General features: G+C 40.4%; 1 protein-coding gene across 1 annotated transcript in view; it reads left to right on the top strand.

The window, feature by feature from the left end:
• TAF7L (TATA-box binding protein associated factor 7 like) overlaps positions 1-20,251 on the top strand; it is a 28,119-nt gene extending 7,868 nt beyond the window's left edge. Inside the window, exons 6-15 of the mRNA XM_053579051.1 lie at positions 4,424-4,557; positions 5,554-5,680; positions 5,925-5,980; positions 7,866-7,907; positions 8,773-8,845; positions 9,767-9,868; positions 10,557-10,781; positions 10,968-11,080; positions 12,667-12,726; positions 20,210-20,251. Of these exons, the coding sequence (XP_053435026.1) occupies positions 4,424-4,557; positions 5,554-5,680; positions 5,925-5,980; positions 7,866-7,907; positions 8,773-8,845; positions 9,767-9,868; positions 10,557-10,781; positions 10,968-11,080; positions 12,667-12,726; positions 20,210-20,251 (974 nt within the window). The remainder of the gene's footprint in view (positions 1-4,423; positions 4,558-5,553; positions 5,681-5,924; positions 5,981-7,865; positions 7,908-8,772; positions 8,846-9,766; positions 9,869-10,556; positions 10,782-10,967; positions 11,081-12,666; positions 12,727-20,209) is intronic.
• The last annotated feature ends 3,389 nt before the right edge of the window (positions 20,252-23,640 follow it).

Below are 23,640 nucleotides of genomic sequence, written 5' to 3'. Positions count from 1 at the left end.
TGTTTTTTCTGAGGCAGTCTCACACTGTTGCCCAGGCTAGAATGCCATGATATTAGCCTAGCTCACAGCAACCTCTAACTCCTGGGCTCAAGAGATCCTCCTGCCTCAACCTTCTGAGTACCTGTGACTACAGGCACCCACCACAACGCTGGCTAATTTTCTATTTTTAGTTAAGATAGGGTCTCATTCTTGCTGAGGCTGGTCTTGAACTCTTGAGCTCAAGGGATCCTTCTACCTCAGCCTCCCGGAGTGCTAGGATTATAGGCATTAGTCACCGTGCACCGCCTGAACAGACACTTTTTGAAGAAGACATACAAATGGCCAACAGGTTCATGAAAAATGCTCAGTATCACTGATCATCACTAAAATACAAATTATTTATTTATTTATTTATTTATTTATTTATTTATTTATTTATTTTGAGACAGAGCCTCAAGTTGTCACCCTGGGTAGAGTGCTGTGGCATCACAGCTCACAGCAACCTCCAACTCCTGGGCTTAAGCAATTCTCTTGCCTCAGCCTCCCAAGTAGCTGGGACTACAGGCGCCCACCACAATGCCTGGCTATTTTTTGGTTGTAGTTATCATTGTTGTTTGGCAGGTCTGGGCTGAACCTGCCAGCTCTGCTGTATGTGGCTGGCACCTTAGCTGCTTGAGCTACTGGCACTGAGCCTATTTATTTTTGGTTTTTGATTTATTCTTTCTTTTTTTTTTCTCTCTCTCTTTTTGAGACAGCATCTCACTTTGTCACCCTTGGTCAAGTGCAGTGGCATCATAGCTCACAGCAACCTCAAACTCTTAAGCACAAGCAATTCTCTTGCCTCAGCCTCCTGAGCTGCTGGGACTACAGGCACCCACCACAACACCCGGCTATTTTTAGAGACAAGGTCTCACTCTGGTTCAGGCTGGTCTTGAACCTGTGAGCTCAGGCAATCTACCCCCTTGGCCTCCCAGAGTGCTAGGATTACAGTCATGAGCCACCACTCTATTTTCTGTTTCTCACTCTGTCTCACTCCCAGGCTGGAGTCCAATGGTGTGATCATAGCTCATTGCATCCTCAAACTCCTGCCTCAGCCTCCCAAATAGCTAGGACTGCAGGTGCACACCACCACTCCTGGCTACTTTAAAAAATATTCTTAAGTAGAGATGGAGTCTCACTGTGTTGCCCAACCCACTCTTGAACTCCTGGCCTCAATCCATCCTCCTACCTCAGCCTCCCAAAGCACTGGGACTACAGGAGTGAACCACTGCACCTGATCTAGGAAATGCAAATTAAAACCACACTGAAATGTTACTTCATACCTGCTAGAATGACTTTTATCAAAAAGAAGAAAGATAGCAAGTGTTTGTGAGGATGGAGAGAAAAGGAAACATTTGCATATTGTTGGCAAAAATTTAAATTATTATAGCCATTATGAAAAACATTATGGAGGTTCCTCCAAAAACTAAAAAATAGAACCACTATATGATCCAGCAATCCTACTTCTAGGAATATATTCAAAGGAGTTGAAATCAATATGTTAAAGGTATATCTGCACTCCCATATTCGTTGCAGCATTATTCACAGTAGCCAAGATACAGAATTATCCTAAGTGTCCATTACAGATGAATGGGCAAAGAAAATGTGGTATGTGTATATAATGGAATACTATTCAGCCTTTAAAAAGAATAAAATTCTGTTATTTGGAACACCATGGATGAAGTTAGAGGACATTATGCTAAGTAAAATAAGCCAGGCACACAAAGACAAAATACTGTGTGATCTCGTAGTATGTGGAATCTAAACTAAGTGGAACTCATAGAAGTAGAGAGTTGAATGATGGTCACCACAGATTGGAGGCTGGGGGGTGGATCCAGAGAATGAGGAGTGGGCGCTGCCTGTGGCTCAAAGGAGTAGGGCGCCAACCCCATATGCCAGAGGTGGTGGGTTCAAACCCAGCCCCGGCCAAAAACTGCAAAAAAAAAAAAATAATAATAATAAAAATGAGAGATAATGAGGAGTTACTGGTTAAATGGTACATGGTTTCAGCTAGATAGAAGGAGGTTTTTTTTGTTTTTTTTTTTTTTGAGACAGAGTCTCACTTTGTCACCCTTGGTAGAGTACAATGGCATCACAGCTCACAGCAACCTCCAACTCTTGGGCTTAAGCAATTCTCTTGCCTCAGCCTCCCAAGTAGCTGGGAGTAGAGGCCCCCGCCACAATGCCCAGCTATTTTTTTTTTTTTTGTAGTTGTCATTGTTTGGCAGGCCTGGGCTGGGTTTGAACCCGCCAGCTCTGGTGTATGTGGCCGGTGCCTTAGCCGCTGAGCTACAGGCGCCAAGCCTAGGTAGAATAAGTTTTGAGATCTGTTTCACAGCCAGGTGACTATAGTTAATGATAATATATATTTTTTATTAAATCATAACTGTGTACATTAATGCATTTATGGATTACAATGTGCTGATTTGATGTACAATTTGGAATGCTTACATCCTACAATTCCTTTACTAGGTATATGCCCAGATGACCAAAAATCATTTTACAACCAAGACATTTGCACCAGAATGTTTATTGCAGCCCAATTCATAATAGCCAAGTCATGGAAGCAACCCAGGTGCCCATTGACCCATGAATGGATTAACAAATTGTGGTATATGTATACCATGGAATACTATGCAGACATAAGAAGATACTATATATTTTAAATGAACCAGGAGTAAGTTTCAAAGGTATCACCACCAAAATGTTAAGTGAGGATATGTTCATATGCTTGACATAATCTTTCCACATTGTATCATATATTAAAACATCACATTGTACTCTGTAAATATAATTATGATTTGTCAATTTAAAATATTAAGTTTTTAAAAGCTCCCAAAGCAAAAATAAATAAATTTTTTCATGTAAGACTTTTCTGCCTAAAACACATAAACCAAAAATAAATAAATAAATAGACTCAGCGCCCATAGCACAGTGGTTACAGTGCCAGCCACATACACTGAGGCTGGCAGGTTTGAAACCCGTCTGGGCCAGCTAAACAACGATGACAACTGCAACAAAAAAATGGCCAGGTGTTTCGTCAGGCTCCTGTAGTCCCAGCTACTTGTGAGGCTGAGGCAAGAGAATTTCTTGAGTCCAGGAGTTTGAGGTTGCTGTGAGCTGTGATGCCAGGGCATTCTACCAAGGGTGACATAGTGAGACTCTGTCTCAATAAATAAATAAATAAATAAATAAATAAATAAAAATTTGTTAGAGTTTTTTTTTTAATTAATACAGAGAAATATATAAAGAGAAAACAAAAGTGGCCCACAATCCCACCACTGAGTTAACCCTATTGACATTAAAAAAAAAAAAAAGAGAGATGGACCAGGCACGGTGGCTCACACCTGTAATCCTAGAATTCTGGGAGGCCGAGACAGGTGGATTGCCTGAGTTCACAGGTTCAAGACCAGCGTGAGCAAGAGCAAGACCCTGTCTTTAAAAATAGCCGGGTATTGTGGCGGGTGCCTGTAGCCCCAGCTACTCAGGAGGCTGAGGCAAGAGAATCACTGAGCCCAAGAGTTTGAGGTTGCTGTGAGGTATAATGCCACTGCACTCTACCAAGTGTGACAAAGTAAGACTCTGACTCAAAAAAAAACAAGAAAAAAGATAATACAAGTTTATGATTAGAAAATTCAAATAAAACATACAAGTTCAAAAAGAGAAATGAAATTCTCCTTACAGTGCTCCAACTTCAATTCCAAACATAACTAATATTAACCATTTCTTCCTGTGTTTTCTTTCAAAATTTTTATGCATAATACTAGAATTTAAATAATTTCTCTATATGCTGTATTTTTAAAGTTAATTCACACACACACAAAAAGATTATGTCAAACATGGTTCTGCATCTTTCTTTCTTCACTTAATGTAGATTACACCTAAGTCCTCTTGTGTCAAAAGACATTCATGTTTGAGACATCTGAGCAGGATTCAGACTTCGGTATATGGCTGTTGTATATAATTTTATCTTTGTGATGCTAACTATTGATTTTTAACATGAGACTCATTAGCACCATTCTAGGGTCAACCCTTTTCTCACCCAGCCTTTTGAAAACACCCACATACAGGGACAGGATTGAATGCTTCTAAAAACAATGGGCTTAAACGGATGGAATTTGCTTTTCAGGACGAGAATGAAATATTTACTGCTTCACTTGTATTTAGTTCACACTCGTTAACAGAAACAGATACTTTGAACTAGTGATATGAACTGGGAAGAAAAGAGTTTCATACTCTCTTTTCTCTGGGAAGTTACTAATTGTGTACACAACTCTAGCATTATGAGTAATAGGAGGTTTCACTGAAAGACTAGTCGGTGCCACATAAGTCTTCATTATTCAGATCTTTGGAGGCCTAAGAGTTCATTGGGAAGATGTCAACTTTAATCTTTAATTCTCTTCAGCTGCCGAGCGGCGTGCAATTGTTCAGGTGGAAGATGTTTCACTATCTGCTAAGCTAGTTGATTTGCCTTGTGTTATCGGAAGCCTGAAAAGTCTTGATAAAAAAACCTTTTATAAAACAGCAGATGTTTCCCAGGTATGAACTTGTTTTCATAATTTGCCAGCTCTGATATCCTTCAGGGAACCCCTTTCTCCCTCCTGTTTTGTTTTGTTTTTTTCCTGTACTCCTTTCTGCTAGTTGAATGCTGCTTCTCGTTTATTTATTTTTTATTAAATCATAACTGTGTACATTAATGCATTTCAACTGCATAGGAATGAAATGTCCTGTTCTGGTTTGGTGTTAGATCTTAGCTTTTCAGTACTTTATTTTGTCCAAATAGCCTGTAGAGCTCCTTGTTTACAATTTATGGTGACTTTTCATTAATTGGAAATTATGAGCAGCTGGGATCATCTTTTGAACTTTTTCCCTAAAGTAGTATGCTGGACGTTTAAATTGGTTCAACTTTCTTTTTCTGAGATAGAGTCTCACTCTTTCACCATGAGTAGAGTGCCATGGCATCGTAGTTTGCAGCAATCTCCAACTCTTGAGCTCAAAAGATCTTCTTGCCTCAGCCTCCCAAGTAGCTGGGACTATAGGCACCCACCACATCTGACTGTTTTTTTTTTTTCTGTTTTTGGTGGACATAGGGTCTCAGTCTTGCTCAGGCTGGTCTTGAACTCCTGAGCTCAAGCAATCCACCCATCTTGGCCTCCCTGAGTGCTACGATTATAGGCATGAACCATGGTGCCCAGCTTTAAATTGGTTCTTATCATCCTCTCTGCTGTCTTCTTATTTCCTCTCTAAATCAAAGTGTTAAGATGTATCTGTTTTCAGTGTATTCCCTCTGCATTGTTCAGCACTCTAACTTAAAAAAAAAGACCCTCAGAGTCCATATATGGTGCTATTGTTGGGAGGGAGGGAGGGGGAGGGAGAATATGAGAGAACATAGGTGTATATTACATAATACTTGGTCTTCTGGAAATGCCAAGTATCAAGCTCTTCTGTGCTCTAGGATTTCTGGTAGTAAGAATGAACATGATTTATTGTTAACCCAATATTTGTGGTCGACTTCTTTGTCTTTGTTAAATGTAGATGCTTCTGTGCAGTGCTGAAGATGATGTCCATTCTTCTCCAGAAGAACCAGTTACCTCTACTGATGTTAAAACAACCAAGAAAAATGAAAGGGAGAACCAGAAAAAATATCTCTGGAAGCATGGCAGTAAGTCACCAGCCCCTTGCTTATTCTGGCTGACTAGATTTATCTGTTGAATCCTAATTCCTCGTGAACCAGAGACCTCTTACCACACTTAGGCCTTAGGTTCATTAGACTCTCAGATGCTTTTAAGGGAAGGAGTCATGTCATGAGCCAGTGGTTTATAGCATGACCTTTCTGTATCAAATTCAGATAAGTATGTGACTACTATCAATCATATATATGTTTCATTGTGTTGTATTTATTTTAGTTACTCCACCACTTAAGAACGTCAGGAAGAGAAGGTTCCGGAAAGTAACAAGAAAGGTTAGTTGCATGCTATTTGTGTGTCTGTTGGGTCAATTAGAAGAGGATTGAGAGGAGAATGGAAAGGGAGAAAGTCAGCTGGGAATTAACTTGTTCATTCATTCATGTGTTCAGTAAATGTTTATTGAATGTGAGCTAAATGCCAGGCACTATGTGTTAACAGATGGGAAGGTGTAGTATAGCAGTGAATAAAAACAAACCTGATTCTTGAGGTTATAGCCTAGTCATTAGGGGTCTGGAAGAATCATGAATTTGAAATTTATGCTAATGCTTTTAGTTTTCAATTGCAAGATCTAGATTTAAAGTGAACTCATGTGGAACCTAAGAATTGGGAATTGTAGTTATATTTCTAACCCTATTTCAAGCTTATAGGACCTTGGGGAAGCTACAAGAGTACTGTGGCTTGGCTGCTGCTTCTTTCCTTTTTTTTTTTTTTGAAACAAAGTCTCACTCTGTTGCCTAGACTGCAGTGCCATAGAGTCAGCCTAGCCCACAGCAACCTCAAACTCTTGGGCTCAAACGATCCTTTTGCCTCTTGCCTCAGCGTCTCAATTAGCTGGGACTACAGGTGCCTGCCACAGCACCTGGCTAGTTTTTCTATTTTTGGTAGAGACAGTCTTGCTCAGACGGGTCTTGAACCCCTGAGCTCAGGCAATCTACTTGCCTTGGCCTCCCAGAATGCTAGGATTATAGGGTGAGCCACTGTGCCGCGCCTGAGAGTTCTTTTGTATTCTAAATACTAGAAGTCTTTTGTCAGATAATGTAGTTAGCAAATATTTTCTCCCAGTCTATATCTTCTCTTTTCATCCCCTTCTCAGGATCGTTCAAATACCAAAACTTTTTAGTTTTGATGAGGTCCAACTTTTATTGTTTTTTTCTTCTTTTAAAGATCTTGCTTTGGTGTTAAGTCTAAGAACTCTTTGCCTAGCCCAGATCCTGAAAATTTTCTCCTATGTTTTTTTAAAAAAATGTTTTACATTTTATATCTCAACCTGTGATCAATCCATTGTTGAGTTAATTTTTTGCGAAAGGTATGAGATTTAAATGCTAGGTGCAGTAGCTCCCATCTGTAATCCTAACACTCTGGGAGGCCGAGGTGAGTGGATTGCCTGAGCTCAGGAGCTCAAGACCAGCCTGAACAAGAGGGAGACCCCATCTCTAAAAATAGCCAGGTGTTGTAGTGGGCACCTGTAGTCCCAGCTACTTGGGAGGCTGAGGCAGGAGGATCAATGGTGCCCAAGAGTTTGAGGTTGTTGTAAGCTGTGATGCCACAGCACTCTATGGAGGGTGACAAAGTGAGACTCTGTCTCAAAAAAAGAAATAACAAAAATAAAAGGTATGAGATTTAGTACAAGTTTGTTGTTTTTTTTTTTTTTTTTGCCTAAGGACATCCAATTGTTCCAGCACCATTTGTTGAAAAGGCTGTCTTTCCATATTGTTTTGCACTTTTGCCAAAAACCAGTTTGGCATGTGTGCGGGTCTATTTCTGGATTTTCTATGCTGTTCCACTGATCCATGTGTCAATCCCTCCACCAGTATCACAGTGTAGCTATATAATACTGTTTTAGATGTTTTAGAGCCTATACCTTTCTATATAAAATTTAGAATAAGCTTGTCTGTGTCTACAGAAAACTTTGCTGGAATTTTGATAGGAAATTCATTATACTTTCAGAAGAATTTGGGAAGAATTAACACCTTCGCTATGTTGAGTCTTCCAATCTATCAATATAGTTGCCTTGGCTTTTATACTCTGTTAGTCAATAGCATTTAGTGAGTGCCTACTAAATATAAAACTAAATTAAGAATAGTTACAGAGCTCTTTAAGCTTTCCTGGAGTGGAACAATTATAATATAACTTCATTGTTTATTGTCTTTTATTTCATAGCCCCCCGATTGCAAACAAATTGAAGAAATCAACTTTGCTGAGGTAGAACAATCATACCTTTATTGTTTACCCTTAATGTGTTTTGCTTAATAGCTTATTAGTTTCAAACAAACCAAATAAGTCATAAAGATTACTTTTAAGCTTGCTTTCTCACCCCAACTCCCACTCCCATATACATACACTGTGTTTAATTCACTGAATAATGAATTTATTGTTTGTTATCCAGTAGCTTCTAGGAAAACATACAATGTGGCCAATGACCCCATTTACTCTAATCTACTTTTTTCTCTCTCATATTATTTAAAAAGCCATTCCTTGGAATCCAGGGTTTATTTTTAGCAGCAGTTGTTTGCAATTGCTTATCCCCCCTCAAAGTCTTAATTTCTATTTGTGGCATGACGCATTGGTTGCTGTGGAGATAATTATCTAAAACTGGATTCAAGGAAGAACATGTAGCTAAGATCCAGTTTTTGTAGGAACATCTCTAATAATGAAGATGGTGGGGAAGTGAAATCTGGGGATTTGGAACTTAGACCAAATTACTTCTAAATAGCTAATAAGGAATTATAGTTCTTTGTCTCTTTGTCAGTATTAATCAGGGAGAATAATTAATAACTGAGATCTAAGGGCTGTACCTCTGAGAGAGATCTTTGCCATAGAGTTGCAAATTGAAAAGATTAAATGTCTCAAGTAATTTGTTTAATTGGGAAAAATAAAATTATTGTATAAAAATCTAGAACATGATTACAAAATCCTTCATAAATAGCAGTACTTAAAGTAGAAATTTGGTTTGATGGGCATCTGAAGAGACCTAAAACTTTGAATTTATCAGTATGTAGGAAAAGGGCATTTCTGCAAAATGGAAAGTGTTAAATGACAGTATTTGTATCTCTTTCCCCAATTTTAGTTCACTGACTCTCCAGATGTGGAAAAGGAAGTAAAGAGACTGCTGTGTTCAGATGCTGAAGCCATCTGTGCCCGTATCCTTTATAAAAACATTTTTTACCAAAAATTTTTTTTTTTTTTTTTTTGTAGAGACAGAGTCTCACTGTACCGCCCTCGGGTAGAGTGCCGTGGCATCACACAGCTCACAGCAACCTCCAGCTCCTGGGCTTACATGATTCTCTTGCCTCAGCCTCCCGAGCAGCTGGGACTACAGGCACCCACCACAGCGCCCGGCTATTTTTTTGTTGCAGTTTGGCCGGGGCTGGGTTTGAACCCACCACCCTCGGCATATGGGGCCGGTGCCCTACTCACTGAGCCACAGGCGCCGCCCCTACCAAAAAAAAAAAAAATTAAAAATATTTACTGCTTAGTCTGTTCCACCCTATAGGCACATGCTGACAAACCCACAATTGGTATTTGTGTGCCAGTTTTGATGTGCGAACTTAAGAGTTTTGGAAATGTTATGTTCTAGCTAGGGACAGTAACAGTAAAATCATGTGATAGAAATTTACTTTTTTTTTTTGTGTGACAGAGCCTCAAGCTGTCGCCCTGGGTAGAGTGCTGTGCCATCACAGCTCACAGCAACCTCCAACTCCTGGGCTCAAGCGATTCTCCTGCCTCTGCCTCCCAAGTAGCTGGGACTACAGGCACCTGCCACAACACCCAGCCAGTTTTTGGTTGCAGCCGTCATTGTTCTTTGGCAGGCCCATGCTGGATTTGAACCCTCCAGCTCAGGTGTATGTGGCTGGCGCCTTAGTTGCTTGAGCCACAGGCGCCAAGCCAGAAATTTATTTATTTGTATAATTCAGTATAAGGTACTCCTCCAAACTAGGAATCCACATACAAATAGCCTGAAGTTGGACTAAATTAAATAGCACTGTTTGCCAGCACTCCTCTCTTTTAACTGTACCTTTTCCTTTCCTTCTTTATTTTCTTTGACTGCCTCCTCCTTTCAGGATGGGAAGTAATTGCTGAAGATGAAACTAAGGAAATTGAAAGTCAAGGTTCCATTCCAGGCTTTGTGTTATCCCCAGGCTACGAGCGGGCTCCTATCTCAGGTAATTTAGCTGAGGCAAAGTGGGTGCTTCAGATAGAACAGGTTTTGACTGGGTATCAGATCATTCTCCATAGATTTGCAGGTAAACTATGGAAAAAAGATGCCTTTACCTTTGTTCCTTCCTTTTTTTTTTTTTTTTAGTCAATCTCATTTTGTCACCATTGATAGAGTGCTGTGGTGTCATAGCTCACAGCAATCTCAAACTCTTGCGCTCAAGTGATTCTCTTGCCTTAGCCTCCTGAGTAGCTGAAACTACAGGGGCCTGCCACAACACCCAGCACTTTTTAGAGACGAGATTTCACTCTGGCTCAGACTGGTCTCAAACTTGTGAGCTCAGGGCAATCCACCTGCCTCGGCCTCCCAGAGTGCTAGGTTTTTTCCTTCTTATTTGTCCCTTAGTTCTTTAGTGATTTTAGGTTGGTGTTATAATATCCCATCCACCGCTGGTATTCTAACTTCCTACAGATCCTTATGTTATCTAGATATATGGGTCACCGAATATGTGAATGGATGTTACAGTGTTTTTCTTTTCCTGTCCTTGTTTGGTGAAGGGAATAATCCTTCTGCAAGAAAGATGATTTCTAAAATTCACTGGTTGCCCAGTGAATTTGAATATAAGGAATATGTATCTGGAATGGGAGTCATTTGGAAAGTTTCAGGTAGTTCACCTTTTTCTTGCTTAAAATCAGTAGAATATGATATGCTTCGGGAGATGTTAAGTGATTCTAGTAGTACCAGTGATAATGATGATGATGATAATGACGACAACGACGATGACGACGATGACGATGATGAAGATGAGGATGAAGATGAGGAAGTGGAAGAGGAATGTGAAGAAGATCTGGAAAGGGAGCTACAGGCCAAGTTTCTTGAATTTGGCCAGTATGAGGCAAAGGAAGGTGCCAGTTCAGTAGGTAAGTTGGAGGGAAAAACAGGGACAGCTGTGCTAAAAGCTGACTGTAAATGCATATTAGATGCAAGGCTGAGTTTGGAAGGTATTGCTAAAATGTGTAGTCAAGTGTTACTTGATTTGGATCTTGGTCCATTAGTTTAGGCTGGGCTATATTTATATTCATAAAGTTTCTGTCTGTCTCTGTTAGTCTTTGAAATTCAGAAGCAGATTCATTACGTAGAGAAAAGCCTCTGCGTGATTCAGAGAAAAATTCAAAGACAGAAGGATCTCATCATGAAAGTGGAAAACCTGACACTCAAGGTAAATTCTTGTTGGCTGATATAAAGACATCTTGATACCTTACTTTCAAAATCCCATGTTTGTGTTTCTACTCATGTCATCTCTATGTAGCATTCTTGTTCTTCATTCATGAACGTAAACAATCTCTTAGAAACTCCTAATAGAAGATAGCCCTTAAACCTGAGTAATTTTGATCATCCAATATAAGCCTTTTGGGGAAGGGATCACGTGACTTAAAAATTGTCACTATTTAACATTTACTATGTAGAATGCATGTAAAGAGCTAAAAATTGTAATGTATCATCTCATTTTAGCCTCATATCCCCCAAATTTAGATACTATCACCATTCTCATTTTTTTTTTTTTTGTAGAGACAGAGTCTCACTTTATGGCCCTCGGTAGAGTACCGTGGCCTCACACAGCTCACAGCAACCTCCAACTCCTGGGCTTAAGCGATTCTCTTGCCTCAGCCTCCCGAGTAGCTGGGACTACAGGCGCCCGCCACAACGCCCGGCTAGTTTTTGGTTGCAGTTTGGCCGGTGCCGGGTTTGAACCCGCCACCCTCGGTATATGGGGCCGGCGCTTTACCGACTGAGCCACAGGCGCCGCCCCATCACCATTCTCATTTTACAGATAAAGAATTGAAACTCAAAAAGGTTAATTAACTTGCCAAGACTCAAAGTAAATGGTTGGGCATAGATTGAACCATGTTGTTTGTACCAAAATGTATTTATTGCAGTAAAGGAGGAGTAACTAAATTAGTTAGATTTTTTAATGCATGCTTGAATAAGAATATCCAGTTTTATTTTTATTTTATTTATTTTTTTTACAATGTAGTATAGAGTTTATTTAATAGCCTAATATTTATTTTTTTTATTGCTGGGGATTCATTGAGGTTATAAGAAACCAGGTTACACTGCTTGCATTTGTTAGGTAAAGTCCCTCTTATCCAGTTTTATTTTTAATAATACATGTGTTTAAGAGCTTCAACAAAAGGAAAATATGTGTTAGGTCATGTTTGCTTCCATTTTTATAGTGAGGGAAATTCAGAAGCATTTGCATAATTCCTCGCCAGCTTTCCTTTTCTGTAGAACTACAGTCATTGAAGGGGAGCAGCTTGATACAGACCTAAACCCAGTTTTCATGTGTTATTCTTTAGAATAACCAAGGAAGATAATAACTATGGAAATACTTTTAAAGATTCAGATATATTATATTAGTATAATTATTGTTGTTGCCTGTTTTACTAGTCAGGAATAGTAATTGTCTGCCCTAGTGAGGGGAAATGGAGATGTTGTCAGCACTAGAATCTAAGCCAGGTCGAATAGGTCACACAGCAAAAGGATTTATGCTAAACTAGAAAAAGTAACATGAAAGCATTCCAGTTATTTATTTTAAGGCAAGAAAAAACATTGTATAAAGTGCATAAAATAGGACAGCACTGTAGTTAGGGGGTATAGTTTTTATGCTCCATATCCCTAAAAAGAGTGCTTTTTGTATAACTGACAGTTTTCTTACTTATCACATCACTTGCCAAACTCCTTGTCTCTCTTGGTCCTTTTCTCTTTGAGACTCAGCATTTATCAATTATACAATTTGTTTTCCAGAATCATTTACACTCTATGCTGAAGCAGCTTGAGCTACAAGAAAGTCAAAAAACCGAGCAGGTGAGAAGTATGTTTCCAAATCTATCAGAAAACATTTGAGTCGGGCACCGTGGCTCATGCCTGTACCCCTAGCACTCTGGGAGGCCAAGGTGGGTGGATTGCCTGAGTTCACGGGTTTGAGACCAGCCTGAGCCAGAGCAAGACCCCTTCTCTAAAAATAGCCAAGCATTGTGGTGGGTGCCTGTAGTCTCAGCTACTCAGGAAGCTGAGACAAGAGAATGCCTTGAGCCCAAGAGTTTGAGGTTGCTGTGAGCTATGATGCCACAGTACTCTACTGAGGGCAACAAAGTGAGACTCTGTCTCAAAAAAAAAAGAGAGAAAAGAAAACATTTCATACAAAGAACCCTCCTCCTCAGGCCAGATGGAGGGAGGGTGAATGGTGGGATCACACCTATGGTGCATATTGCAAGGGTACATGTTGGATCTATTAAGTATAGGGTTAAATGTCTTAACACAATAATTAAGTAAATGAGGTGAGGGATATATTAACCAGTACAACGTAAGTATTCCAAATTGTATATGAAATCAGCACATTGTGCCCCATAAATGCATTAATGTATACATGATCTACCTCTTTATGATTTAATAAAAAAAATAAAAAAGAACCTCCCTTCCTCACCCCTGTATCATTTCTGGATGTTCCTCTCAAAGGAACAGTGGTGGCCAAATCTTCTAAATGAGGGTAGCAGGGTGAAACAAGGTCTTGGTGAAAATTCACTCACTTAACAGATATTGAATGCCTATGGAGGGAAAAGCACCGGATGTAAAATGTTGAATAAGATAGATACAGTAAGTACTATGTTGTTGATAGATTCTTGGAAACTGCAACTTAAAGCAAAACAACGTATAATAAAAGCAATTTTACCATAGGCTAATTGATTTAAACACAAGTTAAGTTGCTGTGGCATATTTCTGGTCACAAAAATATCAGAAAACTACTCAAAAACCAAAACCAGAAGGTGGTTCATGGTGGAACATGATGGTTCATGCCTGTAATCCCAGCACTTTGGGCTTTGGGAAGATGAGGTAGGAGAATCACTTGAGGCCAGGAGCTTGAGACCATCCTGGGCATCATAGCAAGACCCTGGTCTCTATAACAACTAAAAAAATTAGCCAAGCAAAATGTTGCATGCCTGTAGTCCCAGCTGCTTGTAAAGCTGATGCGGGAGGATCAATTATTTCACTGCACTCCAGCCTGGGTGACAGAGCAAGACCCTGTCTCAAAAACAAAAAACACTTCTAATATTAAACATTGAAATAAATGTGAGTTAAACATATATTTAAATATTAATAAAGACTTAAGCACTGGGTGGCCAGTGCTTATCCCTGCAGCTCAGAGTGCAGGGTGGAAACTAGCCTGAATAGGACACTATACCATCGCAGACTCACACTCAACTCAGACTGGGACCATTTAGGCATGACAGTAAGGCCGGGCTCAGCCTTACTGTGTAATCCTAGCACTTTGGGAGGCTGAGCTGGGTGGATCTCCTGAGCTCAGGAGTTGGAGACCAGCCTGAGCAAGAGCGAGACCTTATCTTGACTAAAAATAGAAAAACTAGCTGGGCATTGTGTTAGCGCCTGTAGTCCTAGCTACTTGGGAGGCTGAGGCAAGAGAATTCCTTAAGCCCAAGAGTTTGAGGTTGCTGTGATCTATGATGCCACAGCTCTCTACCCAGGCAACAGAGTGAGACTCTATCTCAAAAAAAAAAAAAAAAATAGATGTGCCAGTGAATCAAGCACATCTTTGGGATGTGTGAGGAAGCCGGAGTACTGGGAAAAAAACCCACACAGATGTGGGGAGAATGTGCAAACTCCACACAAACAGGGGCCCTGGTTGGGAAGCCATTTTATTCTCATTAATGTTATAATAAAACAACATCGAAGTAATGATATCATTCAAGGGCCTTTTATATGTCATTTACTTAAAGTTGCAGTTTCCAAGAACCTATTGATGTTAAGTGAAATGATGTTGAACAAAATGATCTTATTTGAGCACCTGTTGTACTTGTCCTTATGGTGCTAATAGTCTAGCACTATATAAAGGTACAGATTGTGAAGAAGTGCTATGAAAAAAGTAAATTCAATGGTGCTGTTAGAGTCCTAAATTAAAATAAACTGGGGAATCCTGATAGATCTTTCCGAGGATATATTTAAGCTGAGACCTGGAGAATAAGTCTAGGCAAAAAGTGGGATGAAGCCTCTGGGTGGATCATATGCGAGGTCCTATGTTGGGAAAGAACTTGGCCTTTTTGCGGACCTTGGAAATATTTAAAAGCAGATAAGATAATGGTTAACATAAGGTTGGAGAAATAGGCAGAGGCCATAGCATTATGGCCTTGTAGCCATGATAAGGAGGATGGGTTTTAGTCTTAAATGGAATGGGAAGCCCTTGAAGAATTTGAAGCAGGAGAATCACATCTAATTTGAACTTTAAAAGATTACCCGGAGTATTATCTGGAGAATGGATTGTAGAAAGGCAGGAGTAGAAGCAGAGGGTCAGATAGGATGCCATGTGGTAGTCTACTAAGAAACGATGGCAACTTGGACTAAGGTAGTGGCAGTGGAGATGGAAAGAATATAGATTTTAAAACTGTAATACAAATGTTTTTATAACTGCTTTATTGCGATGTAATTCACATACCAAACATTTCACCCATTTAAACCATACAATTCAGCCGGGCGCGGTGGCTCACGCCTGTAATCCCAGCACTGTGGGAGGCTGAGGAGGGAGAATTGCTCGAGCTCAGGAGTTCGAGACTAGTCTGAGCGAGAGTGAGACCCCAACTCCTAAAAAAATGGAAAAACCCAGCTGGGCGCCACAGCGAGCGCCTGTAATCCCAGAGGCTTCCGGAGGCTGAGGCAGCGGGGTGCCGGCAGCCCGAGTCTGAGGTTGCGGTGAGCTACCACACCCACTGCACTCTGCTCAGGGGCATAGGGTGGGACCCTGTCTCAACAACAACAACAAAAAAAAAAAAAACATACAATTCAAAGGCTTTTTTAGTATATTCAGAGTTGCACAACTGTCAACACAATTGAAGTTTTCATCACCCCCAAAAGAAACTCTGTACCCATTAAGTCACTCACCATTTCCCTTGAGTCTCTTCCCTACCCAGCCCTAGGCAACTACTAATCTACATTTTGTTTTGAGAGAGAGTCTCACTATGTCGCCCTCAGTAGAATGCCCTCAGTAGAATGCCGTGGTGTCAGCAGCTCACAGCAAGCTCAAACTCTTGGGAACAAGAAATTCTCTTGCCTCACCCTCCCAAGTAAGCTGGGACTACAGGCGCCTGCCACAACACCCAGCTATTTTTTGGTTGTAGTTTTCATTGTTGTTTAGCAGGCCCAGGCTGGGTTCTAACATGCCAGCCTGGGTGTATGTGGCCAGTACCCTAACCACTGAGCTACAGGTGCTGAATCCTGGCTATTTTTTTTTTTAAGAGACAGAGTCTCACTTTGTCACCCTCAGTAGAGTGCCGTGGCGTTACAGCTCACAGCAACCGCCAGCTCTGGGGCTTAGGCCATTCTTTTGCCTCAGCCTCCCGAGTAGCTGGGACTACAGGCACCCGCCACAATGCCCGGCTATTTTTTTGTTGCAGTTTGGCTGGGGCTGGGTTTGAACCCACCACCTCTGGCATATGGGGCTGGTGCCACACTCCTTTGAGCCACAGGTGCCGCCCATCCTGGCTATTTTTATGTTGTAGTTGTCATTCATTGTTGTTTAGCAGGCCCAGGCTGGGTTCAAACCTGCCAGCCACAGTGTATGTGGCCAGTACCCCAACCATTGAGCTATGGGCACTGAGCCATACTAATCTACTTTTTACTAATATAATGCCTATTCTGGTTATTTCATACAGATGGAGTCACATAATACATAGTCTTTTAAGGGATTTTTTCACTTGGTATAAGTTTTCAATATTTATTTATGTTGTGGCACATATCAGTACTTTATTCCATTTGATACTTACTAATATTCATTATATGGATATACCCCATTTTTTGTTTTGTTTTGTTTTTTGTCGGTTTTTTTTGGCCGGGGCTGGATTTGAACCTGCCACCTCTAGCATGTGGGACTGGTGCCCTACCCCTTCGAGCCACAGGCGCTGCCCGATATACCACATTTTGTTTATTCATTCATTAATGGACATTTGGGTTGCTTTCAGTTTTGGCTATTATGAATAATGCTGCTATGAACATTGATGTGAGATAATGTATTTTAAAGGTAGAATTAATGAACTTGGGTCAGTCACTGGGTGTTGAAGGAGAAGAGAATGTTACGGATGTATGCCATACATTGCTCCCCATCCCCATAAGACCAGGGGAATTTTTATGTTCTGTATATTCCCTTCCTCTCAGTAAATCACTTACCCAAGTTCTGTTTAAAAACAACTAGGTGAACAGTTAATGCCAAGATTACTTTAGTACCCACCAAACATTTTTGTTTTCATCTGTGTAAGTATAGTCACATGCTGTATAACCATGCTTTGGTCAACAGCAGACTTCCTTCCATAAGATTATAATGGAACTGAAATATTCCTATTGCCTAGTGATATCATAGCCATCATAATGTAGCATAATTACTCTTTTTTTTTTTTTTTTTTTTTGGTGATTTTTGGCCGGGGCTGGGTTTGAACCTGCCACCTCCAGCATATGGGACCGGCGCCCTACTCCTTGAGCCACAGGTGCCGCCCACAATTACTCTTTTAAAATAAGTTTGGTGTAGCCTAAGTGTATAGTGCATATAAAGTCTACAGTAGTGTACAGTAATGTCCTAGGTCTTCATGTTCACTCACCATTCCCTCACTGACTCACCCAGAGCAACTTCCAGTCCTGCAAGCTCCATTCATGGCCAGTGCACTGTACAGGTATACCTTTTTTTTTTTTTTTTACATTTTATACTGTATTTTTACTGTACCCTTTCTATATTCAGATGAGTTTACATACTTACCATTGTGTTATAGCTGCCTACAGTATTCAGTACACTGACTGTACAGCACAGGTTTGTAGCTAGGAGCAATAGACTGTTTCTATAGCTTAGGTCTGTACTCGGCTGTACCATGTAAGTTTGTGTATATACAATCTATGATGTTTACACAACCAAATTTCCCACTGATGCATTTCTCAGAATGTATCCCCATTGTTCAGCAACACATGACTATAGTTAGTACTGAAGAGTGCTATAATATTTTCAACACAAAAATGTAGCTGTAAACTTTACTCAGAGTCCTTTATATTAGCTCCTTTATTCAAAGTACATTTATTGGTTGCCTACTTTAAGCTAGGTTCTGCAGGGAGCTCTGAAATGTTTATGATATAGTCTCTGCCTTCAGTTGGGGAGAAATTCATGACAGGGCTAGGGACTTAGAGGAATGAGAGTTTACTTTGTCTATGGAGATTAGAGAAGGCTTCATGGAGCAGATCTTTGGGGCCTTAAAATGTAGGAAGAGTTTTAATAAGAAGATAAGGAAAGGAGGGTGGGTGTTCTCTGAGAAGGCAACATGCTTGGTTGGGCACAGTGGCTCATGACAGTAACCCTAGCACTCTGGGAGGCCAAGGTGGGAGAATCTCTTGAGCTCAGGAGTTGGAGACTGGCCTAAGCAAGACTGCGACTTCATCTCTCTACTAAAATATTAGCTGAGCCTGGTGGTGCACACCTGTAGTCCCAGCTACTGGAGAGGTTGAGGTAGGAGGATCACTTGAGCCCAGGAGTTTGAGGTTGCTATGAGCTAGATGCACAATGGCTAAGAAGTGGTGATGCCAGACTTAATTAAGAGTTTAGATTTGGGGTATAGGTCATAACGAGTCTTCAAAGCTTTTTTGTTTTTTTTTTTAACCTGGGGAATACATCAGGAAGATTTTTTTGGCCAGCTGTATATAACATAAATTGGAATAGGGAGAGAACTGAGGAAGGTACAAATGATAGAAGGAACCAGAATTTACAATTGTTTGGGTCTACAGGGCAAAAATGGGAATAAAGATGAGTCCAAAGCCTGGGTAACTGGGAACTGGTATATCATTAACTGAAATTAAGACAACAGAGATGAGAATGGAGAAGATGAGTTTAGTTGATAGTGCTTTTGAAAATAATACATTGGAGAGAGGCCCAAACACAGAGATGATCATTGAAGCCGTGGGGCTAGATGAGTTAGCCAGGTTGACTGTTCAGCAAGTAGTCTAAACCTAGGGAAACACCTACCTTTAGGAGATGGTGGGAGGTTCTTCACATCATCTTGGTTTTTTTCTCACAAAGGAGAAAGAACTGCTGCAGTTAGTGGTTGTAATCATGGTCAACTGGGAAATCATTCAGTATCTGAGTGAGAAGGGCCTCTAGGTCACTGGTTTTCGACCCATATGCCACGAAAATTTTTAAAGATCATGAATTAAATTATTTTTGAAAGAAGTTCAAAGCACAGTTAATATTCTTTAACTCTTTTTAATCAACATAATTTATTTATTTATTTTTTTTGAGACAGAGTTTCACTGTGTCACCCTCGGTAGAGTTCCATGGCGTCACAGCTCACAGCAACCTCAAACTCTTGGCTTAAGCGAGTCTCTTGCCTCAGCCTCCCAAGTAGCTGGGCCTACAGGTGCCTGCCACAACACCTGGCTATTTTGTTGTGTTGTTGTTGTAGTTGTAGTTGTCATTGCTGTTTAATAAACATAATTTAAGTGTGCCATGGAAGTTTATAGGTTCAAGTGTGCTGTGAGTTGAAAAAGGTTGGAAAACACTGCTGCTCTAGATTAATGCAGATGGCAACTGTAGCAGTTTGGTAGGTGATGTGCAGCATAGGATTGTTTTATAATGTTTCATTCCTGTCACAGACTAAAAAGCCACACTCGTATGCAGTGACCTAAATTGGATAATACTTTAAAACAACTTTTGTCCAAAGATCGCATATATCTGTATGTTATCAGTCACTTCACTATTCCAAAAAAAAAAAAAATTAAATCCTATACCACAAAAGGTTCAGGCCTTCTGACTTAGAACACATAAGTAGAACATCATCGAGTTCCTGACTAGTTAGGACTCTGACCTGGTTTCTCAATGTCTTACAATGTGGCAAGAAGAAGCGGGTAAGATTCAGTATAAGATCCAGTTTGTTCACTGGGACAAGAAACCATCCCAACTGCCTTCTTTATCTTTTGGTTCTTACAATGTGGCTACAGTGATCTTATCAGTGAGCTGTGACTGCCGAATATTCTTCATAGAAGCATGGATTCTTAAAAGCAAACGTATTCAATTGCTAAAGCATATTCAATGTTAAAGCTTCCTTTTTTAAGTTTGGCATAATAAAGGATGACATAATCACCACAGCATGATGCAACCTTGACTGTGGCACTGTTCTTTGAAATACTGTAAGACTAAGATAACCTTACAAATGACAGTAGTTCCTTTGGGTTCATATAAGTAAATTCTAGATCAAGTAATGGAACTTAAGATTTCAGGTAAAATTTTCATGGTTTTTTTTTTTTCATCTCCTTACAGCTCACTTCCCTGCAAGAACAATTGAAACAATATCTGAAGTGAGGAGAGCCTTCAGCCTAGCACACAAATGTGGAATTCACTATTCAGACTAAATACTGGATGAAATATTGCATGTTTCTGTCCCTTTATTTGCCGTAATGTCAAATCAACTATAGTTATTGCTCAGATCCTTTTTGCTAGCTATAATAGGTTTGAAGTTTATATTGTGTGAAAGGGACAGTATAGAAAAGTAGCAAATTTAAAGACTCCATACAACTACAGGACTTTGTTTCTCTTCATTAATTTGAGAATTATTAATACTTTTCTAGAGACAGCATCTCAGCATGTTGCCCAAGCTGAATTGAACTCTCGGGCTAAAGAAATTCTCCTGCCTCAGCCTCCTGAGCAGCTGAGACTATAGGCACATGCCACCATAGCCAGGGGTGTGGTACCATCAGATGATTCAGCCATGCTTGCCAAAGACAGATAGTCTAGCCTAGAAGCCATACAGCTGGTTGACATGTTTTTCCAAACTTTTCCGGGTTTTGTTTTCTGTGAAGTATTTCCTTAACATAGAAAGAAAAGTCAATTCATTTCTCTCTAGGGCTACGACCTACCACAGTGAATTTAAGTGCCTACCTGGCAGCAGTTAATACTAGGTTGTGTCCTGTCTCTGTTCATGTAATAGGGCTGCTTTCCTGCTCAGGGATGATTCGCTGCTGCTTATGTTTCTTCTGTTATGTATTTAGGAGTGGGGCTGGTTGTTATTCAACAGTTAAGGGAACAGTTAGAGTACAGATGAAGAAATTCTTAGCACTTATCCTTATTCTGAGCCTCCTCATCCTAACCCCATAAGAAAAGGTTAGGAAAAACAGATGCTTGTAATGCCTATGAAGCCTTCCTTTAAAACCCTAGATTATTTTGTTTTGTTTTTTTCAGCTTTCATATTAATATTTTCTGGTTTATGATACTTAAGCAATAAAAATAAATAAATCCTGTTAAATAGATTGCTTTTTATTAAACTACTCCCATAATAAAGTATACTCATAATCAAAAGGAAACAAAAAGACAAATAATAAACTGTATGTCTTCATCCATTTCAGCTGCTATAACAAAAATACCATAGACTGGGTAAAATATAAACAATGCAAATTTATCGCTCACATTTCTAGAAAGTCCAAGATAAAGGTGCCAGCAGATTCAGTATCTGGTGAGATTTGGTATTCAGTAGCTGTGTCTGCGTTGAGGATCATACTTTCTTTCTGCCTCTTCACATGGCAGAAGGGACACATTCCCTCAGGCCTATTTAATTATTTTATTTTATTTTATTTTTATGAGACAGAGTCTCACTTTGTTGCCCTTGGTAGAGTGCCTGTGTAATCATAGCTCACAGCAACCTCAAACTCCTGGGCTCAAGTAATTCTCTTGCCTCAGCCTCCCAAGTAGCTGGGACTACAGGCTCCAGCCACAACGCCTGACTATTTTAGAGATGGGGTCTCGGTCTGGCTCAGGCTGGTCTCGAACCTGTGAGCTCAGGCAATCCACCCGCCTTGGCCTCCCAGAGTGCTAGGGTTATAGCGTGAGCCACTGCGTCTGGCCTCTCAGGCCTGTTTTAAGAGGGCACTAATCCCATTCAAGAGGGTAGAGCCCTCTTGACCTAATCACCTCCCTAAATCCCTCTCACAATACCAACACATTGCACGTTATTTTCAGCATATGAATTTTGGGGGGACACATTCAGATCATAGCATTTTTTTTTCTTTTTGAGATAGAGTCTCACTTTGTTGCCCTCAGTAGAGTGCCATGGTGTCAGCTCACAGCAACCTCCAGCTCCTTGGGCTTAGGCAATTCTCTTGCCTCAGCCTCCCGAGTAGCTGGGACTACAGGCACCTGCCTGTTGTTATTTTTGTTGTTGTTGTTGCAGTTTGGCCAGGGCCAGGTTCGAACCTGCCACCCTCGGTATTTGGGGCTGGTGCCCCACTCACTGAGCTACAGGCACTGCCAGATCATAGCATTCTGATTGGAAAGTGACAGAAAATGTTGTCAGTACTTGGGTATCCTTCCAAACAATTCTTAGGATAACTCCAAATGAACTAAGGAAATCACCTCATATTAACCATATAGCATCAGGAATTACAGAATTCAGCTCCAATGTTTATATTGAGCTAAATAGGGACTTACAGAAGGCAGCTCCAATATTTAGATTGAGATTTAGTTGTAGTGGAATAATCACAAGGTTGGAAGTCACCTTGGGAAAGTCCCTATACTTCTTAGAGCCTCTATTTCCTCATCTGTAAATCAAGGGTGATAATGCTTATCACCAAGAGGCATCTGAGGGTTTTCTTGAAGTAGCCCAGCTAGCCACAGGTCTAGTCCCTACTGATAAAATTAGTGCTGCTCTAGGAAATGTACTCCCAAGTTCTCTGCACCACATTTAGTGCTCCTATTCCAAGTCAAAGTTAAATCATGGGCAAAAAAGAGGTTAATATGTACACATAGGAATGTGGAGAAGGAATGAGGACAGTGAGAATGCTGGGGAAAATGAAGGAAAGAAGTAGGGCTATAGGAGATAGGCCTATTAAGAGAAAACAAAGTAAAGCCAAGATTAGGAGACAAGTTAGAAGACAGTTTGAAAACCCCAAGATGAGAGAAAAGAGATTTTTTTTTTTTTTAATTTCAGAAACCTAGAACTTAAAAGATGAGAATAAGGAGAATGAGGTCAAGTGCATGGCTCACATCTGCAATCCTAGGACTTTCAGAATAGAGGTGGCAGGATCACTTCAGGCCAGGCTTGGAGACCAGACTTGGAAACATACAAATACCCTGTCTACAAAAAGTAAAAAAGAAACATTAAAAAATAAAAAGCAGGAGGAGGATCACTTGAACCCAGGAGTTCAAGGCTATAGTGAGCTGTGATCATGCTACTGCACTCCGGCCTGTGCAACAGAGCCAGACTCTGTCTCATAAAAAAAGGGGGGGAGAAAGAATGGGGGAAAGGAATTGCATCTCAGAGGTAGAAGATACGAGAAGCAGCAAAGTTTGAAAAGAAGATAGGCTTTTCCAGATAAAGGAATACAGAGGACCGAGGTAGAAAAAGAAACTACCATGGGGACATGTTGGAGACACTGAGGCCAGTAAGGAGGGCATATATCATGCTGCCTTTGAGAGCAGCCAGAGCTTTGCTGAGAGGCAGGATGGTAGAGAAGACAACACAGCAGGAAGGAGCAAGGGCAAGCATGTGTGGCTTTTGAGCACCTGACATATGGCTAGCCTGAATTGAAATGTACTGTAAGTATAAAATATACACTATATTTCTGTAGGGGAACTGCTCTGTGTGAGTATCCTGACAACCTTCTACTAACCATTGGTCACACAGGCAAGGCTCAACTGCAGGTTGACCCAGGTCTTGACAGAATGCCCTGTGATCCTCCTAAAACACAGGAATATAGACA

The sequence above is a fragment of the Nycticebus coucang genome, chromosome X (genome assembly GCF_027406575.1).
Source record: "Nycticebus coucang isolate mNycCou1 chromosome X, mNycCou1.pri, whole genome shotgun sequence".
Lineage (NCBI taxonomy): Eukaryota > Metazoa > Chordata > Mammalia > Primates > Lorisidae > Nycticebus > Nycticebus coucang.
The sequence above is the reverse complement of the archived record's forward strand: the minus strand, read 5'-3'. Positions and strand labels throughout refer to the sequence as shown.